This window comes from Empidonax traillii, unplaced genomic scaffold (genome assembly GCF_003031625.1).
Source record: "Empidonax traillii isolate 1590-97213 ecotype Southwest subspecies unplaced genomic scaffold, ASM303162v1 scaffold374:size1477467, whole genome shotgun sequence".
NCBI classification, from domain to species: Eukaryota; Metazoa; Chordata; class Aves; order Passeriformes; family Tyrannidae; genus Empidonax; species Empidonax traillii.
Genome location: NW_020955567.1, coordinates 1,041,960 through 1,063,085, shown reverse-complemented (window position 1 = coordinate 1,063,085; position 21,126 = coordinate 1,041,960). Strand labels below are relative to the sequence as shown.

At 37.6% G+C, this 21,126-nt stretch overlaps 1 protein-coding gene across 1 annotated transcript in view; it reads right to left on the bottom strand.

Annotated features, from left to right (window-relative positions):
• The window catches only part of NELL2 (neural EGFL like 2), a 144,333-nt gene that overhangs the window by 13,666 nt on the left and 109,541 nt on the right, over positions 1 to 21,126 (bottom strand). Inside the window, exon 16 of the mRNA XM_027892909.1 lies at positions 3,341 to 3,481. Within this exon, the coding sequence (XP_027748710.1) occupies positions 3,341 to 3,481 (141 nt within the window). The remainder of the gene's footprint in view (positions 1 to 3,340; positions 3,482 to 21,126) is intronic.

Here is a 21,126-nt window from a genome sequence, read left to right as displayed (position 1 = left end):
CTTTAAGAAATAGTACATGAGAGACAACTTTCAGAGCACCAATAAGATTGTTTAAAGAAACTATAAAGAAAAGCCATCAGGGGTAAAGAGGGCCAGTTAATATACTATGCTGAATGCTATATTTACATATATATATAAAATTTAAGACATCCCAAAGCCATGCAGTTCTTAAAAACTATATGGCTGACGTTTCACTTTTCTGGAAATATAATGATGCATAACATAATTCTATTTCAAGGGAAAAACAGTAAGTGCTGGTATGAGGTTGAAGCCCTACAGCTGCATTTCCCACAATTTCTCCTGGTGATTGTTAAAGATACCACAGCTCTACCTAGGAGTATAATTTTAATCAGAACTACTACCAAAGGAATCTCTAGGTCTTCCATTGCCAGTAGGTACAATAAAATGTGATTATGAATTTCTGTATCCAAGTACATTAGTCAAAATACTCAATATTCTGAGTTTTGCCAAAGAAGCAGCAGTAGTCAAGGTCAAGATATGTGTAATATAAGCACTTCAGCAACTATTATTTCATTATCAAGCACTGAAAAAGTGTAATGCTACCAAGGAGCCCATGTCTAGCTAGGAGTATTTAGTACGGTGTCCTAAAATGAGGTTTCCTGCAAAACAGATAGGAGCAGTTTTGGTATTTTGTTAAAAAAGGAGTTTTAAGGAAACGGTCGCGTACCTGTGTGATTTTAATAGAGATGTTTCCACATGAATTTTTAAAATCAGAGGCTTTGCTGAAGGAAACAAGGAGCTGATTACGCTGACCACCAAAATGCTCTCTGTAGTACTATCAGCACATGTCCAGGGATACAAAGAGACCCAGATTTGAGGCATACCATGTAGAAGAATCAAGAAAGAAAATACTTAAATCCACACTTCCTTGGCTTTTACAAGTTTTCTCCACTAAAAGAGGGAACTTCCTTCAACGCAACTAAAACTTATCTTTTATAAGTCAAACTCAAGCCTATTATGCACTCTATATAAAACACTCTTTGAAGTAGTTTGCACTGTTCCTTCTACAGCTCTGCAAGCTGAAGCACTTGCATGAGCCAGAAGGTTTCAGAGAATGCTTGTCCTGGATACAGTTGAAGGTGAGAATTGGAATACTGAGATTTGAAGTTTGAGATTAGTATGGCCTGGAAGCTGCTTCCTCATTAAAATGACTATCTAAAAGACCATCCACCAACAGCTCAATCTAATCACGTCTAGCTAGAGGTTACTGAAGAAGTGACAAAAGAAAACCATTTTCTTTGGTCTTTAAACCCAGCATGTGGAAACCTCTTGCAGTGGAAAGATCTGACAGCAGAGAGGATGAATGCTTCCGCACTACTGTGTTGTGCTACTGCAAGTTCAACTTTCCATACTGTATTAAATTTTAGGCTGTCTCTTCATACCTTTTAGGTTTTATTTTTATCTGAGACAACATGTCACAGGCTTCAGTACAACAAAAAGCGATGAAATAAGATTAATCAAATATCTGACCTTCTTCCCAACCAAGGCCAGGTTGGATGGGGCCCTGAGCAACTTGGTCTAGTGGAAGATGTCTCTGCCCACAGCAGGAGGGTTGGAACTAGATGATCTCTAAGGTCCCTTCCAACCAAAGTGATTCTATAATTCTACGATCTCAACTTGCTAAGCATTCCAATATTTGGAGTTGCAATCAATCAAACTGAAAGTGTTCCACTGTTAGCGACTAGGGTTATGGGTAATGAAAATAGTTTCCTGGCATCTCTGATTTAATTCTGATTAGTTGTTATCCTCTGTGTATGTTTAATAAAATGCTGCTCATGCTTTGTAGAAAAGGTCAAAGCATTCTAATAATTGCCACTTTTGTATACATATAGCAAGACCCATTATTTCTTTTCCCTTGGCTTTTCATTTTCTTGGAAATTGCTGCTTACTTGTTACTTGTTTGCTCACATCTTAACACAGTAAATTCGTATCACATTTATCTCTTGAGACAGCATGTGCCAAGCCACTATCTTCAACCCATGAGACAAGTGTTATGTTGACACTGAAGATAAAACTTAGGATATTGAGAATATTTCCATAAATGCCTGCCTGAAGTATTTATTACCTGTGCCAGGAGTGACAGAAGTGCAATATTATAATCAGAGAGATCACAACTTCTTCTTCGCACCTTCCTGTCCTAACATCTGGACAGCTAACACTGACATTTAGTTAGTTCTTGACAAAGTAAGCTCGACTTATGGAAGCAGTGGTTGACTCAAATTGCTGATTCCTCCTGGGATTACAGGCTTTCAGTTGTGGTGAAAATGTGTTGAAATAAAGTATTGATGATGGGCATACCGAAAAGGTCATTCTCGCTCCTGGAGAATGGTCTGTGTGTCTGCCTTAGTGAAATTAATTCAATTGCTTCCCTTTGGGACAGAGGCAGCCCACCAATGTGAGTATAAACAGCAATAAGAAAGATTACACTGTGAGTACTGAATATTTCAGCACTCGGAGACAGATAGGAGAAAGGGGCATAATTTTGCCCTAAGTAGTCAATGGCAAAACCAGACTGGTTTGTTCTGTTATTTAAGAGCACCAGCATAAAATATTTTAAGAGGTGAATAACATTCCATACTAAGATGTTTGCATCTGAAAATAACTGTGTTCTTCTTAACCTGGTGTTCCGTGTAATATTATTCATAAACAAGGAAACCTTCCCCTCTTTTTGTTCCCTGTCACTCTCTTGTCTCCTCTATCTTGTTCCAGCCCTAAGTCCAATGAGGTTCCCAGTTTGTAATGTAGTTTTTCAAACTGCAGCTTTCTAGAAGCAGTTAGCCTCTGCACAGGAGAAGCACTACAGTAGTAACCAAGGTGTAGATAAGGGTCTCAGGGATGCATAATCATTTTTTTGCAATGGCAAATGTTTTTATCACAGACTGTTTCAGTGTACAAAGAACAAACTAGAGGAACTGAGGTCTAGATTGAGGCCCATTTTTACATATAAAGAATGTGACATATAAACAGATTACTGTAGAGTGACAGATTACAGTGCATGCTATCAGCCCACGGGAAATCATTTATGCACAAAAGCAGATGTAGAGCCAGAGAAACTGCATTTTAATCACCATGTCTGACTTTACATATTATTTTAATGAATCTCAGAAATGGCCACTAATGTTTCACCGTATAAGAATATTCATACTTTATATTCTTTTGCCTTTGATGATGACGCTTATTTAGACTACAGTTGTTTTGGATTGAGGTTTGACTTTCATTGATGAAGTGTCCAAGACCATACTTGACCAGCACAATCTGAGAGACTAGACATTTCTGTAATGTGAGCCATAACACCAGCCCACGTTTTTGAGACACTGACCTTCACAGGATTCTCCACTTGGCGCAAACATCCCATTGTCATGGTAGCCATCTCTGCATTCGCAGTGGTACCAACCAGGCAGGTTAATGCAGTTAGCACGGCTGTCGCACTGAACAAAGCCATCCGAGCATTCATCAATATCTAAACGACAAAACAGAAGAGAATTCACACAGAGGAAATTGCTATATTCATCTGATGAAAGAACAATGTCTCTGATATTCCTGGGTTTCACAGAAGTATTTTCATTACTAACATTTGAATTTGCAGAATTACTTGCAGTGAAGTTTCGAATTGTTTCCATGAAAAGACTTGGCTAATGGTTTTGAGCCTAAACACAGTGGAGGTTCTGCTAATCCCAATTTACTGTAGACATCTTTACAACTCTTGTTGTCATAACACATGACAGGTAATCTGACATCTATGTAAACTGTCCACAACATGAAGAAAGTTCAGATAATAAGATGTTAAGCATTTGAGTAGTGCAGGCTGCCTGATAAATAAAGGTTTTTTTCTAAGGGTATACCAAAACATTAAATATTCACTCTGGTCCTTGCTTATGCTCTTGGTGACACCAATTTTAGTTACTGAGGCTTCCCTATCTTGTGGAGTTCCTGTTGTCTTATACCAACACCTCTTACTCTCACCATAATTGGCTGCAGACTTCTTTTCCACCATCAAAGAAAGCAGACAGGTTTCCAAACAAATGCTTTAACCATGAGGATGAAATACAATATGTTATCCTTCTCCCAAAAATTCCTTTGGGATACGTGTACCTTAAAAGATCAACTTTCACTGACTAAACTTTATAACAACACTTTAACATAAAATGTATGTTTTTGTGCACCCACTAGACCCAAAATCCACCAAAGCATGTCCTAAACACACCTGAGCTCATGAACTTAGCAAAGATGAGGAGAACTTTGTGACTTGTTCATTTCTATTGCCTTCAGGAACACAGTAATCTGTACTAAAGAATAAGTGCAAGAGTATAAGTGCTGTTAACAGTTAGAGAATACCAAGAGTATGGCGTCTAACAGGGATAAAAACGAGTTGTTCCCTATCAGATTCATTACCTTATCGTTATGTTTTATACCATAGCCAGAGCATTAAGGTTACTGAGAGGTGTCTGTAGAAGTGGCACAAAGGGAGACACACCATGTGCAAACTGCCCTCAGAAACAAAAAAACTTTAATCTCCCTCCACCATGAGTTTGAACAATGAATAAACCCTCAGTGTAGTGGCCACTCTGGCCAAAGCAAGGATTCAACCTTTAAAACTAAGAACTAAAGTAACAAATTAAGACTCAAACTGCCGAAGTACCTCAGCAATTGATCTAATATCCTCTGGGATGTAGGTATGAAAGAGAGGTGTGATATGACCACTGAGATATATGTGAAATATGTCAAAATTCTGCCCACAATCTCTGTTACTTCCCATTTATGTCATCTGTTATTTTCATTGGAGAAAGTGTAAACTGGCTAAGAAAATAAATGGTGAGCTGCAATAAGGTAACAAATCTTTTTTCTGAAAATAAAACTGTGCACATAGATAAAGACATATTCTTGTCTTTTATGAAATCTGTCCAAACACAAACTTAAAAAAACCTCAGGACTTCCTCATTTGTCTAAAACATTTTGTTCCACATTTGAAGATAATAAAATTATTGGTACGTGTGGGACACCTGCATAAGCTACAAGGTATAACAGTCACCTACATTTGCTTTTGAGTTGTATTTTTCTTATACATGCCAGGGGGTAGGCGGGATGTACTCTGGGTATTTTATTTACAAGCCAAATAACATTTCTTTGGAATTTCTTTGGAATAATTGTACAACTGTATCATAAGCGTATTGGTTTTTAAAACCTTTACAGACATCTGACAAAATTCCATTAAAAATTTTCACTATGATGTCCCAGTCTGATTTACTATCAACAGTATCTCTGTAACCAGGCACGCCTGATGTACATTATCAGTATTTATGATTATGAAAATTACCAGTACTCTTGCTGGAATATTTCAGCAAGCATATATTTTGCTTGCTTTGTGCATCACGAATTAAGTCATAAGCCTCTATTGGTTTAAGACAGAATTTTCAACTCCACTATGAATTCCAAGATAATCATCTAAGTAGTCCTGCTGCAGGACTGAGAAATGCCAAACCTTTACAATCTTCCACTGCTCAGTGTGTCTCTTTCTAAATCAGTATAAACTCTGGCCTTTTTCTTGTGAGCAGCCAGGAGCCAGTGGGACCTCAGAGGTGTTTGAGAGATCAGAGGAAGATCAATGAAAATTATGTTACAGTAGTGAGAAAAGGTTGGCTTGCAGTCTGTGTCTTATCTGCTACTCTTCACTCACAAACCCACAGAGTACTTAAGAAAAAGGAAAGCAAAAGAAGAAAGGAGTGCTGTCTAGAAGTTCCCTTACCCCTGGGAATGTGCTGCCTGGCAGACAGCTTGCCTGGCAGAACAGAAGTGACAGTGCTAAATGCTTGGGATCACCTGGTCAGTGCAAGAGAACTTGTTAGGGTGGTCCAAAGCTACAAGCCTCAGAAAACCAACAAACCAGTAAACTCAGAGACTGAAAGAGAAGAGCTGTTGTTAAGACTCAGTATTCATCCTGGCTACTTAATAACGTGCATTAAGACACTGGATGGTATATATTCCTTCTTTGGGAAAGTGGAATGTATTTATTGTTGATGAGTTGGAGAAAAGAGTGTTATTTAGGTCAGAGTAATAGATATGAATTAAAGAAAGCTTGTGTTCCTCTCTTTGGAACAATTTATGTGTGAATCTGAATCTTAAAATTGTATGTGCAGTATCACAGGCACAAGCAGAATGCATTCTGATGAACTCACTGATCATTCAGGAAAAACAAGCTGTGAATGTCACATTGGTATTGGTAAACTGATAACAAAAGCAGCTTTTTGGTATTTATTTGCAAACTAGCTGACAAACATAAGAAATATTACTTAGGATGAAATACTCTTACAGATGTCAATAAGCAAAGAAATACATTCTCTGTTTTTGTTGTGGCTGCATGCAAAATTGAGTGGAGTTATGAAAGAAAGCCTACCATCAAAAGCATGTATGGAAGCACGCTTCAGATCTTGAAAAAATGTCTTATTCCCTATAGATTGCTTGCCATTTTATTGGAACCATTGCTGCATCGATGCTGAATAATCCATTACTCCTTTACTAACTTTGTAGGCAAACGATATCTTAAGCACATGTCAGTGGGTTTCAGAATATAGATGTTTCTTATGCACAGAATGTTGTTCTAATTCTCCCAGTTAATGCTGATCATTAATTCTAGTAAAGATGTGCTCTGTAATGGGACAAAGTATGACTGTCGCAACTCTGTTAAACAAGAAAACGCAGCAGAAATGTGTCTTGCAGAGCCATAGCACTTATTTCATGGAAAATTTTCTTGACATTTGGATAAAAGGATTTCTATTTTCAAATGAGCATAGCATGGCTCAGGAAGTGCTGTAAAAGTATCTACAACTAAAATTATCTTATTAGTATGGGAAAAGCAGACAGAAATAATTTTCCTCTGTCCTATCGTGAAACCTATGATGAATCATCTTCTAGCTGCTCAGTCAGAGGTGTGAGCTGACAAGAGAAGAAAAACTGATTGAAGTTTTGCTTGGCCAGTGGCTGTGGTGTATCAGTGGGCTATATGGAACATTAACAGCACTAATGAAGTCCTGTTTGATGCTGTACTAGAAAGGTATGAAAAATGAAATATTACTTTATAGAAGGAAGTTACCAAAAGGCTTTATATTTTCAAGTATGAAAAAAATTAAATAAAATGTTTAAGTACAGGAAAAGGAAGAATGTATATTTTTCAACAGAAGATGATGACATTTTAAAGCAGAACAAAATAGACACCTTATTCTAAATATGCAAGTTCTGGTCTTTAGCTGGATATAAAGAAGGGTGGAAAAGTGAGGGGAGAAAAAATAAAATAAATATTAAAATAATTAAAAAAAGGAAACACCTCCATCTTCCACAGGAAGTAAAATTAAGTTGTATATTATGTGTGATGGGCTAGAGCAAATGACCTCATCCTCGTCCTTTTCCAACTTATGGCAGAACTCCCATTGACTATCATGGAGGTAGCGATTGTCTCTATTTTTCTCTTTCCTTTTCAAATAAAGAGCACAATTGCACATAGCAAATCTGCCACCCCACTGATGCAAGTGGCCAGGCTTGGAACAGAAGTTGCTGGAAGTAATCTGCATCTCAAACTGGAGAGTAGCTACACAGCTGTACCACAGCACCTCAGCACCACCTGCTCTGGCCGTGCTTCCACCCTGTGGCATTTGCACAGCAGAAGATATGTGATTCTGGCCCTTGAAACACTGTGGCTGGAGAACATACACACACCGGTGAGACTGGTGAGCCTGCAAAACACCAGGAACATGTGAACTCTCTCTACCCTACGTAATTCATATATACACTCATAGCAATACTGTACTTAACTATTGCACAAAACAGGGTAACTGACTGTTGCACACTTATGTTGCATATGATGTGGTTTTCAAAGACCTGAGTCTTCTCCTGTGCATTTGTCTTAAACTTCAGTCAGCCTGCTTATTTTCATATTTTGTTACCAATTTTTCAACTCAAAAATGACTGGATTTTTTGCCGAGGCCCCACTCTAATAAAGCAGACACACAGTCAGAGACATTTTGAAAGTAAGAATGGTATGTGCCTAGCTCCCCTTGACATGAAAAAAATTTGCTCTCTCAAATCACCTTTTTTATATCTCAGAATCACTCATTTCCTGAATTGTGGCAACAGTTTTAGCTAGTATACCCCCTTCTCTTGGGAACACTGAGAAAACTCTGCTCCCTGAAGAGTAAAATAGGATCATTAGCAAATTATCCACTGGTACAGTAAGAAAAAAGGAAAACTAGCTGTCTGATGAATATTATTAGAGAATTTCTGTATAATAAGATCTTTTGAAGATTGAAAGTGGTATAAAATTGCCAATTTGAAAGATAGCAGTGCTCTTTCATCCAGCATAGGAACAAGCTCTCTAATGTGGTCAAGCTGCACTCAAAGAACCATGGTGTGGGGGAAGGGGTGAAGTTTCTACCATTTTACATTACTCACTACTTACATATTAATCACCAAATCCTCCTCTTAGAAAAGCCTGCTTGCCACCATCAAGCACCAACTTATGGAGGCAGAGAACACAATGTAGTCCAAAAATCTTTTTTTTCATTAACTGCTTTATCCAGGTCAGTACAACCCAAAGTTGTTCTCGCTTGTCAAGAAGTCAACACCAAAGATTCGTAGCTGTGATTACTTAGAATTTAGTTATCTCCACGCAGAAGTTTTTCTGCAACAGTATAATTCATGTCACTTAGCTAAGACTGCTCAATTGCAATAATCTGTCCCAGTGCTAATTGGGTTTTATTACTGAATATAGTTATAAAGATTAATAAGCAATCAACATCTTCCTTAATGTTCATTCGCTACTGGATCAGGCTAAATTTGAGATCTCATTTCAAAGGCAACAGCCTTTGCAGTCTAATGCTAATGTCCAGAGACACCCATATCCCAGCCTCCATAGTCAGCATAAATAAAGTGAAAACAACTGAATGAAAAATAATTTCAGAACAAGACCACTGAAGAAGTGGCTTATGAGACTATGAAGATGTTTAAAAAGATAAATCTTCAACGTTTTTGTAATGGATACATTTGGAATGGTCAGACTGTGATATGTCCTTGCACATGTCATCACGTTTTCAAGGATATTATATCTGACTTGGATATAAAAGACCATGTTGTAACTATTCAGATTTACACTCAGTTAACAGAATACCTGGTAGGATTAAGATGATGTCTGGGTTATCTACTTTTCGTAAATACATACACAGGAGAAAAGGCCTTACTCAGTAGGACAAAATGAAAGACCACTGTACTGTACAAAGTATTTGCTATCATAACTCAGATTTCTGGAATAGCTTTGAAAAGGGTTCACTATCTCTACTGTAAGTTCTAGAGTCACATCCCTTGCACTTAAGAATTGAAAAGTAGTTGTGTTGGTTTTCATGTGACAGCAGATTTTTATATGAGGATACTTGAGAAGACCCTCCTGTTCAATCAGATCTTTGATTTGAGATCTTATGCAAGAAACAGGCCCCAGAGGAGAAATACAAGAGCTTGAAACTATTTAAATATGCTAGAGCTATCTTGTTGTTAAAACAAAATATCAGCTTTTAGGATTTCCATCCCACCATATTCCCATATACCACATGCACATTAATATCACATAGAGGAATAAAAACCCCAAGAATATAGAAGCTGAGAATGTTCACATAATTCAGAAAACCAAAGTTGCTAGGAATGATTTTTAAATCTATTTTGTGAAGTTTGATCAGTAACTTTTTTCTCACACTACTGATGACTACAAAAGGAACTTTCTTCCTTGGTCAAAAAGACCCTGATTTTGTTCACAATCTCACTCTGATTTGTTCAGCTTCCAGTAACTTTTTAAAGGTACGATATCGTATTTTGAGTACTAGGACATGTTTTTCACTGTATGGGTTATCACTTAAAAGTCCTCATGAAATTATAAAATATTCTTTAATAATTTTAATCTATTCTTTAATATTCTTTAATAATTTTAACCGCAATGTCATACCAATATTTTATTCAGCTGCAAGTTTGAATCATGAAGGGCAAGATTACAGCTGGCCTGTGGGGCAAAGAGAGAAGTCACCCGCAATTTTATCCTTCCATAATATAGTTCCACAAGCAAAAGAGCTTTCTCTACACAGCACTAAAAACATCAGTTATCTCAGATACAGCCTTCAGAGAAGAGCAAAGACTATAGCCCTTCTTGTTCCTGCTCCTGCAGGTAATGAATTAGGCCCATGTTGGAAAAAAATGCATTTGCAATGACTTTGGAGTTGCAGCTTCCTTATACCTCCAAGATTTAGTAAAACTTCTGGCTAAGTCACCTGAAAACAATAACCTGGCTCAAGGGCAGGAAACCGCAGCTAAAGTTTTAAATGTCATGTTAAACATTGCTTCAACAGGTTGAGTCAGTGCTGTAGATGATAATTCTTCACTAAAAATTTCCAACTATCATGCTGCATGAAAAAAATAACTGTTATAACAGTAGTTTTTTTCTTTTTCTCTCCTTTTCCTTTTTTTTTAAATCCTAGCAAGACCATGATTGCATTTTTTAAAGTACTCTGCCCATGAAAAACTAATTTAGTTACATTAACGAAAAGGAGGCAAAATGTGATTGAGAATGTAATATGAAATTACAGTTCATTAATTCTTCAAGTATGCAATTTTCCAGATTCCTGATCCCCCATTGATTTCTGCACACCCCCATAGGTCCTGCTAAATGCCAGTAAAAAGAAATTCATTCGTGTTGGTATTTCATGTGTGGCAGTGGTGGCGTCAAAATTAGACAGAAACATTATGAAAGGGAATTTTCCACTGACTGTTCATCACGCAGCTAACAATTTTTTGTTGTCAAAAATTGATTAATCACAGACCATACCAATAATTGAAACTATGGTAGTCTCTTATTACACATCCAATATCATCACAGGAATTGGTACTCATAAGCACTGAAGTTCAGAACAACTAATTAGGCATGATGAACTACATACATCCATTAACACTGTAAAATAAAAATAATATATTTGTCAGGCATATTGTGAGACAGAGATTGTGCCAATCCTCATTAGAAAAAATAACTGAGAGGTATTGGTCCTCTATTTCTAGCTGTTGACAAAGAGGTGATTTTGTTTCACTTTGTTCATCTTTCTAAGTGCAGCACCTCAATTGTAGTGCACACTTCTGTTTCCTCTTTAGCCCTATCTTGAAAAAGAAAAGTATTTATTTTCTTCAAGATACCAAAAGCACTTTTATACCTTGAAACAGACTGACAATACCCATTTTAGATACCTCTTAGTCTCTGGAAGTTATGATAGAGATAGAACTAACACACTAGCACTAGCTGCTAAAGATGAGTAAGAGAAGAGCTAGTTTGGCCAGATATTACCTCTTCTCCAATAGGTGTGAAGGAAGGCTATACTTGCACAGTGTAATGATGAAAGATCTTTGGTTTCCTCAAGTGAGGGGTTAAGTAAGCCATAACCATGAGTTATGATGTTTACACATATATGAACCAATGATGCAAACAGCACATTCTCAGCTTTTTTGGGGGGTTCAGCTTTGCTTTGTTTCAGATCAGTTCTGTCAAAAATTACAGCAGATTTCCAAGTATTTATTTCAAAAGAAATTTTTTGAAAATAAACAAAAGAGCACACAAAGCAACTAAAACAATGTTTTGGCTAGGAATTGTTTCGGTAACCTGATTTGAAGTGGTCTCCTGCTATAGTCCAGGGTATTGTACATACTTTACATATGCTAAAGTTTAAAACATTCTTACCTACATTTTCCTACCCATGGCTTCTTACCATGACTCTTAGCCCATATACCATAATTTGCATTGCTACTCCTGAACTGTCAAATAATGTAGAGATTGTACAGAATTGCTGAAGCACAAAAAAGGTAAAAAACCCACACCATTCTCTTGCTTGGGCTATAAACATATCACTGGCATTTATCTGCAGAAACTGCAAGCTCCCTCATGTTGACAGCAAAAGGAAGGGCTCCATGGAGATACAGGGCAATGACTGGCAGTATTATAGATTTTAATTCCACTAATAGTTGAATGGCTCATAATTCATGACAGAGCTTACAGTGAGTGATGAAGGTCATCCCTATCTCCCTTACATAACAGAAGGAAATTCTCTTATAATGCTGCCGAGCTGCACTATTCACATTCTATTTATAGGCAACTGTATTTTAAGAATGTAGATGAAATTTTAGTTTTCATGTTTAATAAAGGAATTTTTTCCCCATAGTAAATATAGCTAAGTAGTGGACGCATTTTGATGTTTTCAACACGTAACAAGAAAATCCTGTCTCCTCAAAGCTTTTTGTAGAGTTCTTTCTTCCCTGGCCCTGCTTTCTCTCTTTTTTTTTTTTTTTCTTTTAATCTGCTACATATAGGATTGTAGTGTTGCAATAAACTAAATAAAGATATAAAGAAAAAATCTTTTGTTATTTAAAACTGACGACTCCGAAGGAGGAAAGAAATTATATGCACCCAAGAAACTGTGCAAGGAAAATGAAGGGAGAAAAAGACACAGAAGGATGAAGCAGCAAAGCATCTTAAGCTATAAAACAGAAATGATGAGCTAAGTAGGGTTCATGCCTAAATTCAGAATACCCATTAAACTCAATATGGGCATTTTTTGCTTAAATTCTGTCAAATATTTACTTTGTGAATTATTATAAGTAAAAACGTAAAGCAAAGTAAAACATTCCAAGCTTCTAAAGTCACCAGCATTTGTTTCTCTGCTCAGTTTTGAGCTTGTTTTTCATATCTGAGAAAAATTAAGGTGGTGATGGGAAGGGTGACCTCCCTTTAAAACACTGCAGCCAAGCAAAAAGCACCTCACCTGCAGAACCCTGGCTTTCCTCTTTGTTTGCTGCAGATCTCATTTGTTTACTCTCACAAACAACATTTAAACCTTTTTCTCCTATATAATGAGATAGCCATTTTAGAATATGTCCTTTTTAAAAGTCAAAGGGTTTTTTTAGGTTTTACAAATTGTCTGTACTTTTCACTCACAGAAAATATGCTATAAACCGCACCATGTCTTCTCTTAGCTATTGACATCTTCGAACAGAGTGGCAAGGGGACCAGAAATGAGATGACCCATGTCTTATCTGGACTTTGGCTACTACCTTCTTATGCAAACTATGTCACCTACTCAACTTACCTCATGTGGTTTGATTTCCACATCTGTAAAATGGGGAGAAAGTGCTTCTACCATCTCTCTTTTTTTTTCACATGAACCATTCTGGATGAAAAAAATTAGGTACAGTCCTAATTTGGTAAATACCTCATGTGCTAATGCCAAGGATCAGTTTGGGGAACAGTAACAAATTGGGAAACTGGAACTACAAAAGAGTCCAACATGTTTCAGGAAAAGATGAGAGGAAGAACACTGAGCTGTAGAGATGGATGCTGCACCCCTTGTCCTTTCTAACCCATGTACTTTATTTGGTAGCACAGGCAGATCACAGAAGTCACAAGGACACTCAGTGATAAAAATTGCCATATTGGGACCAGTGTTATTTAATATCTTCATTACTGACATAGATGAAGGGACTGAGTGCACCCTCTGCAAATTTGCAGATGACACCAAGCTTAGCAGTGCTGTTGACACATCAGCTAGGTATAGCTGTATATAGCACCAGCATATGCAATTAAATTCATATTATACATTTTCAGAGAAAATATTTGGAGAAGGAGAAGAACAGGAAGCTGTTTTGTACACCAGCATGATGAATTTCAGAATCTCACTTACTAACAGGTTATCTATACCATATACATCAAGTTTGCAACCCACTGGTAACCACATCCATTGGCTTCACATCTATTTTTCTGTAGCCTGAATTCACACCTGGAGCATTGTTAAAGTAGAACATTCCATGCATGAAAGGCTTTTTCTCCAGGAGTTAGCTGAACACCATTCTATTACAGTTTCTTAGACTGCCAATCATATTTTCGTTTTGTTTTGAACTTCCTTGTAATAGTAAATATGAAGACTTTTACTGGAACATAGTTAGCTGAAGTCTGCTGAAATTATTAATTATAATAACTATTCAAATGTCAATAACTAATTAGTATTGTGGGATATGCAGTATTATAGCTCTCCTTAGCAACAGTCCTTTCGGAATCTAAGCTTACTCTTGGACTGTAAACATCATACACTCAAGGTTTCTATGCTTATTTCTGACTAAAATCTGTTGAATTTTTTCCTGAGTGGGAAAAAAACCCTCATGCAGAGCTTTTTTGGAGAAGAGTTTCAGCAAAAACTGAAACACTGTGCTGGACTTTCTTGCTCTCTCTCTAAAGGATCTTCCAAATTCTTTTGAGCTAAGGGAGGACAAATAAACTTTAGCCACTTTATGCCCTTTGTACAAGTGAATGTAGAATTCTCAGGCAACACAAAGGTGACAGAGATGTTGCATTGAGTTTGCATGACCAGGTTTTAGAGGTGGGGAGGCTACAGGGGAAGCTTCTGTGAGAAGCTGCCAGAACTTCCCCCACATCTGGTAGAGGTAGTGTCAGTTGGCTCCAAGATGGACCTGCTGGTGGCCAAAGCTGAGCCCATCAACAAAGGCGACAGTGCCTCTGGGATAATGTGTTTAAGAAGGGAAAAAGTTGCTGCAGGGTAACTACTAGAAAGCTTATCAACAGAAGCTGTGAAGATGATGGCTCCTAACCTCATGATTTATGTAAGGTTTATAAACAGGAGTGCAGGAACAAAAATACAGGAATCAAAAGTTAATTTGTGCTTTCTGCTCCAAAGCAGCCAAATGAGATTTTTCAGAAACTTTCTAGGAATTTCAGATTTGACAGTACAAATTAGGCTTGTTTGACCTATGTGAGTGAGGCCAAAAAAACCCAAACAAACAATCAACCAAACAAACAAACAAACAAAAAAACCAAACAAAAAATTCCAAGTTATGAAAGGAAATTACTGTGTTGATTTTAGCTTACTCCTTACTGGTACTTGTTCAAATCTCAAAAGTCACCTTATATTCTGAAAGCATTAAAAAGTTTTGCAACCGTAAGAGAAGCAGAAATGTTGTCAGTCAGATAACTGATACACTGGTATGGCTTTGTAAGGAAATAACTCATGAAGTCATATTCTGCTAATCTCTCCTGAAGTCACCAAAAAATATTCTATGTGAAGATACACATTCCACATTGCATAACTGTAGCTGAGTGATAGGATTGTAAAACACAAATTATGTATTCAAAATTTGTTATTAGGGTTCCATATCAACTTACTGGAAATTTATCATAGTGACATATTAGAACTAGCTGTTATTTTTAAAGAAGACATAGAAGTTGATGTTATAGGATTCTTCCCATAAGTTTGCCCATGGTTCTACTACCTGCTTTTCCCACAGGCATCACTAAACGCATTAGTTATGTGCATTAGCTCAATAACCCAAGGGTAGCTCAGACACTGTTCTTGCCTCTGAAATCCATAACTGACATGCAAAATAGCCATCTTTGAGAAGGGCAAAACCCTAGTGCAGATCACTCATTTCTCAGCCTGTGCAAGCTGAATAGTGACTTTATACAGCAAAGATGCAAGTGATAAAGAGAGATGCTTCAGCATCCTCAGCAAAACCATTAAATTATTTTTAGCAGCTGGGCCTTGTCTCTTTCTGCTGAAATGGGAACTACAGAAGATATTAATTGAATGCAGGTGCGTGCAGAAATTCAGAAATGTTTTTATTTCAAAGACTGATCTCCCAAGAACAGAAAGTACAGTTAGATAAAGATATTTACTGTTAAAATTTTAAGTTTAACCTTTTTAAACAGGATATCGAGAGTCTCCATCTACATTTAAGCTATGGTTGGAAAGGCCAAACTTCCGAACCCAACACACCACATATCCAAATTTTAATAGGGCAGGAACCCCAAACACTTGCCAAAGAAATGGAGAGCATTTGGAAGGACTCAGGGAGGGAAAATGGCAGTGATTTCCTATGGTTATGGCAGCAAAGCCCAGTAAGGAGCTGGGCACATCAATTTGCAAAATTTTATCCAGACTCTACAGAATAACTCAACTTTCTCTTTTTTCTGTGTATTCAAGTTAGCCCTTTAAGGTAAAGAAAGCGTTCCCTGATGAAAATATTCTCTAATTTCTAAGCCTCAAACTTGGGAGCCTCCCCAAAAACAGAAGCCTGAATACTCAGGACACCAAGATCCAAGCAAGTCAAGTGGACTATGAAAACTAATGAACTAAGGGAGGCACCCCTTCTTCCTACAGCTCTTGCTCTTGACAGTTCATGTCTGTGCTGCCTTCATGTTCATTTCACTTTCCTCTTGCTCCCTTCTTTTGTTTTCTCCTTCACTAAAAATCCCAGCAATCCCATAAGGATTTCAGAAAAAAAAAATTAATATGCTTTCTGCTCAAGGAGTTTTTGTGTTATACTCCTTTATTCCAGCAAAAAACCAGCTTCTCCTGTTGGATTATGAAGGGCACACTTTTTACTCTGGCTTTGTGCAGGACCTTGCATACTTGTATCACAAATTTGAGCCTTTTGGTATTACTGTTATAAATCCCAGCCTGGCTATCAGTAATTTAATTCTTCATTGTAACAATAAAACTAAGCAAATGGGAGATTCCTGAGCTGCTCAGAAAATTCTGACTGTGATACTCTCATAGCTTATGGAGAGTTTTCATTAGACTGTGGCCAAGAATTCCTAAGAGTTCTGCCAAAAGCAATTTTGGTTCTTCAAGCATTGGTCCAACACTCTATGGGCCTCAAATGCGACTTGTGTCACAGCTTCAGAGCCAACCTGGCCACAAGATGATTGCAGTTGTTTTAACTGAACACAAGGAATCAAATAGTTCTCTTGTAATGCTCTTCATTTTTACAAAATCAGTAAAGTTCACAAGCTTTCTGGTTACTTTGGTAAAGCCTTCTATTAAAATACTAGTAAAATTTTTTTCCTAATAACTGGGGAATCATAGTTAAAATACTTTCACAAGCTTTCTTTGGAATAGGAATAATAATAGTCTATAATAATACGAATCCAGTTATTATTATGGTCATTGCATCTGAAAAAAATTAGTTTGGATTTGTTGAAAAGAGTAATAGTCATGAATTTTAATTACTTAGCTTATGTACAAAGTACAAGAAAACTGTGATGAGATCTGGTCTATAACGATTATTTATCCAAATCGCTTGTCTGAGTTGTATTTCTGTATTTGGAACTACAAATGCTAAGTACAAAGTTGCAAGAATTGGTTTTAGCAACATCTTTTTTTTTCTTTCTTTCCCCATGAAGGGGAAGCTTTCCGTACATGGAAAAGAAAAAGTGGAAAAATGCAGAAAAGAGACAAATAATACATATTCCTTGGATTTGCCTATTTCTGGTATGAGATCAGGTAAGAGAGGGACATCTGACATATGAAATACTAACCTTTTTTTTTTTTTCATAACTTCAGTTACACATTTAAATAAGCCAACTGTTAGAAACAATGTATGGCTGAATTAATGTAGAATCTGTAAATTAAAAACTGTCCAGGGGAATGGTCATAGTGCAAAACGAGTGTGGAAACTCAAAATGAAGCTGACAAGCAGCAAAAATGCTGTAATCTTGTATATATACATTAGCAGATATGCATATAGAGTAGGAGAACAAATCCTTTCTTAAAGTTCTATGACCAAATTAAAGGGGGAATTGCAGTAACAGCAACCAAATCTAACAAAATAATCCTGTTCTGAATTCTAAAATATAACACTTTTCAAATAAAATTTTACACAGCATTTAAAAATGTCACTTGAAGAATTCATAATTTTGCAATCAAACAAGACCATATTAAGTCAGGTGGTTTGAAGAAATTTAACAGGCACAGGTATGTTTAGATTTGCCTGGTAGTCTCATCGCTACATTGTAGAAGTCTGCTCTACTTAGTACTACTGTGCCTTTTAAGACTTTAAAATCTTTTAACATATAAACCCTACCTCCCTAAGCCAATGACGCATCCTCAAGACTAATAATGCCTCAACTCATATCCTTTGGGAAGAGGCATAGAAATTCTTCCACTCATTTTTATGACTTTTGGTCTCATTATTATGGCTTAATACCAACTTTTAAAAAAAGGTGGTGGAGGTTCTTATATCTGTACATGATTCTTCCATCTGTTGCCTCATTCCACTGGTCCATTTCCACACGGCACAGATCATGACTAATCTAAAAGGCTCCCAACAGATCACTGGAAAGTGTTGTAACAGCTCTGTTAATGGTGAAACACTGCACAGTGTATACATTTTCCCACTGAAATACCTGATTAACACTAACAGTTGATTCTCCTTATGTTTCTGACAGAGATATGGCTCCTACTGACGTCCCAGAAGCATCATTTTGGAAGCAAAAAAATTTTACAAAACCATCCTTACCTACACGGGGCTTCACTTTGCTTTGCAAAAGCTGCATTGAATTTAGGCTCCATAGGTAGAACCTAAGTATGGGCAGCATCGTCCTTCTCATGCTTTGGGAGAAATATAGACACTGATTGAGTATGCAAGGATGGCTTTTGAGAAGGACATGGAAAATAGTGAGGTGGGTACTCAATGCCTTCTTCGCCTTCGTCTTTATGGGTAAGCTTTGCCTTCAGGTGTCCCCAGTCTCAAGACTAGTGTCAAAGTCTGAAGCAAAAAAATCTACCCTTGCTGGAGGAGGATCAATAGCTGAACAAAGTGGAAAAAACATAGATAGATCAAACCTGATTAGATGCACCCAGGAGTGCTGAGGGAGCTGGCTGATATCACTGCAAGACCAACTGTCTTTGAAAGGTCATGGTGACTGAAAGAAGCGCCTGAAAAATGGGAGAAAGCAAATTTCCCTCCTTTGAGAAAGGCAAGGATCCAGGGAACTGTGGATTAGTCAGCCTCACCTCCACTGCTCAAAAGCTGATGGTATCCTCCAAACATATTAAGGACAAGGAGGTGATTTGGAACAGTCAGCACTGATTTATGAAGAAGAAAGCATGCCTGGCCAACCTGATAGCCCTTTAACATAAGATGACTAGGTTGGTGAATAGGAGAAGAGCAATGGACATTATTTATATCAGTAAGGTTTTTGATGTTCTCGTAACATCCTCAGACAAGCTAAAGAGTGCAGGCTGAATAAATGGACAGTGAGGTGGATTGAAAACCTTCTAAATGCCTGGCGTCAGGGAGCTCTGATCACCATAAAACATCCAGTTGCAGGCTAGTCATTTAGCAACGCACACCCCCATAAATACTGGATACTGGGCCAGTACTGTTCAACATCTGGACAATAAGGCAGAGTGCAACTCAGCACATTTTCAATTAAATGAAATTTGGAGCAGGGGTTGCTACACCAGGTAGTTGTGCTGACATTCAGAGAGTCCTCAGCATGCTGGAGAAATGGGCCACTGGGAACGTCATCAAGTTCAGAGGAAAATACAAAGTCCTACAGCTATTAAGAAATAACCTCAGGTACCAGTAAAGGCTGGGGACTGGGCAGTTGAAAAGCAACTTTACTGAAAATAGTCTGGAGATCCCAGTGGACATTACATTGAACATAAGGCAGGATTGCGCACTTGTAGCAAAGGTGGCCAACAGCTTCCTGGATTGCATTAGGAATCATATTGCCAGCAGGTCAAGGGAAGTGATCATATCCCTCTATTTTATGCTGTTGGGATCCTATCTGGAGTGCTAGATCTTGCACTGTATTCCCTAGTATAAAGAGAGATGTGGAGCAAATCCAGCGCAGTGCTGCGAAGATGATTAATGGACCAAAGAATCTGCCATACAAGGAGAGGTTAATAAAAGCTGAGATGTTCAGCCTGGGAATGAAAAGGCTGAGGGGGAACTTATCAATGAGTATAAATACCTGACAGTGTTGAGGGAAGCTAGACACTGTCAGTCATGTCCAGGAAAGGGAGTAGGGGCAGGGGAAATTTCATTTGAACACAATGAAAAGAATATTTTTTTTACTTTGAGGGCAATTGAACACTGGAATTGATTGCCCAGAGAGCTTGTGGAGTCTCCAAAGTTGAAAACATTCCAAATTCAACTGGGCAGAGTCCTGAGAAACCATCTGTATTTGACCCTGCTCTGAGCAGGGGATTAGATAAGATGATCTCCAGAGGTCCCTTCCAACCTCATCCTTTTTCATGATTCTAAGAAGTTATTTAAACAGAACTATTAAACCACCTTTTACAGACGGAAACAGTGAGAACTGGTGCTGCATTTTCTAGGTTACTACTGGGGTGTGGATTCAACCTCCTGTTAATTAATTCATAGGTTCAGCAGCTGCTGACAATTTCTACATAACTGTATGTTTAAAGTTAAAAATGCCAAGATTCTTCAATAAGCAGTTTTTAAATATGTGCAGCATAAACAGAAGTAAGTAATACGCATTTTTAAAATAGATTTGCCATCTTTACTTCAATCCCCATCTTTCTCCATATGTGATCGCAATGGAAGATGTCTGCCTAGAAAAGATTCATCACCTTTGTAGATATAGAGACTGCTCAAAGTGAAGCTTCCAGCATAAATTATTTGTAGTATGAACATCTTGAATCACTTCAAGCCTAATGAGAAGTACCTTCAGGAAATTCTTCTGCATTCACTTCCAGGGAATATGTACTGTTTGAAGGTCCAGTTTTCTTTTATGTCTGTATACAGCACCATTTTTCTGACAGCCCAGTGTCAGAACACATCAGCTTTTACTCTTTATTGACTGGATAGCTCTTCCATTTGCCAGTATTTCAGACTGTATGTTTCAAAGCCATGAACAAGTAGATTACAATGCTATTCTGCACATCAGTATCCAAATGAAGTGACATGTACCCCTGTGGCTGACCTCCAGCATCACTAATTTCTACAGTAGGAAAAAAATATGATGTCCAAAGGAGGTTAACCAGGAGAGGGGGGCTTCTCCTTTCAAAGCTGACCTATGAAACTGGTTTGGGGATGGCAAATTGCCTCCAAATCACAACAATAGTATCACTAGTTGTGCAATATCAGGTCAATACCATACCAACCTTATGTTAAATATTGAGATCACGTATTCAGAAAGGCATCAGGTGTCATCCAAGACTCTGCCTGTCACCCTATATGTTTCCTGAAGGGCATGAAGGATGGGCAATTAGGCCACCATTTTCA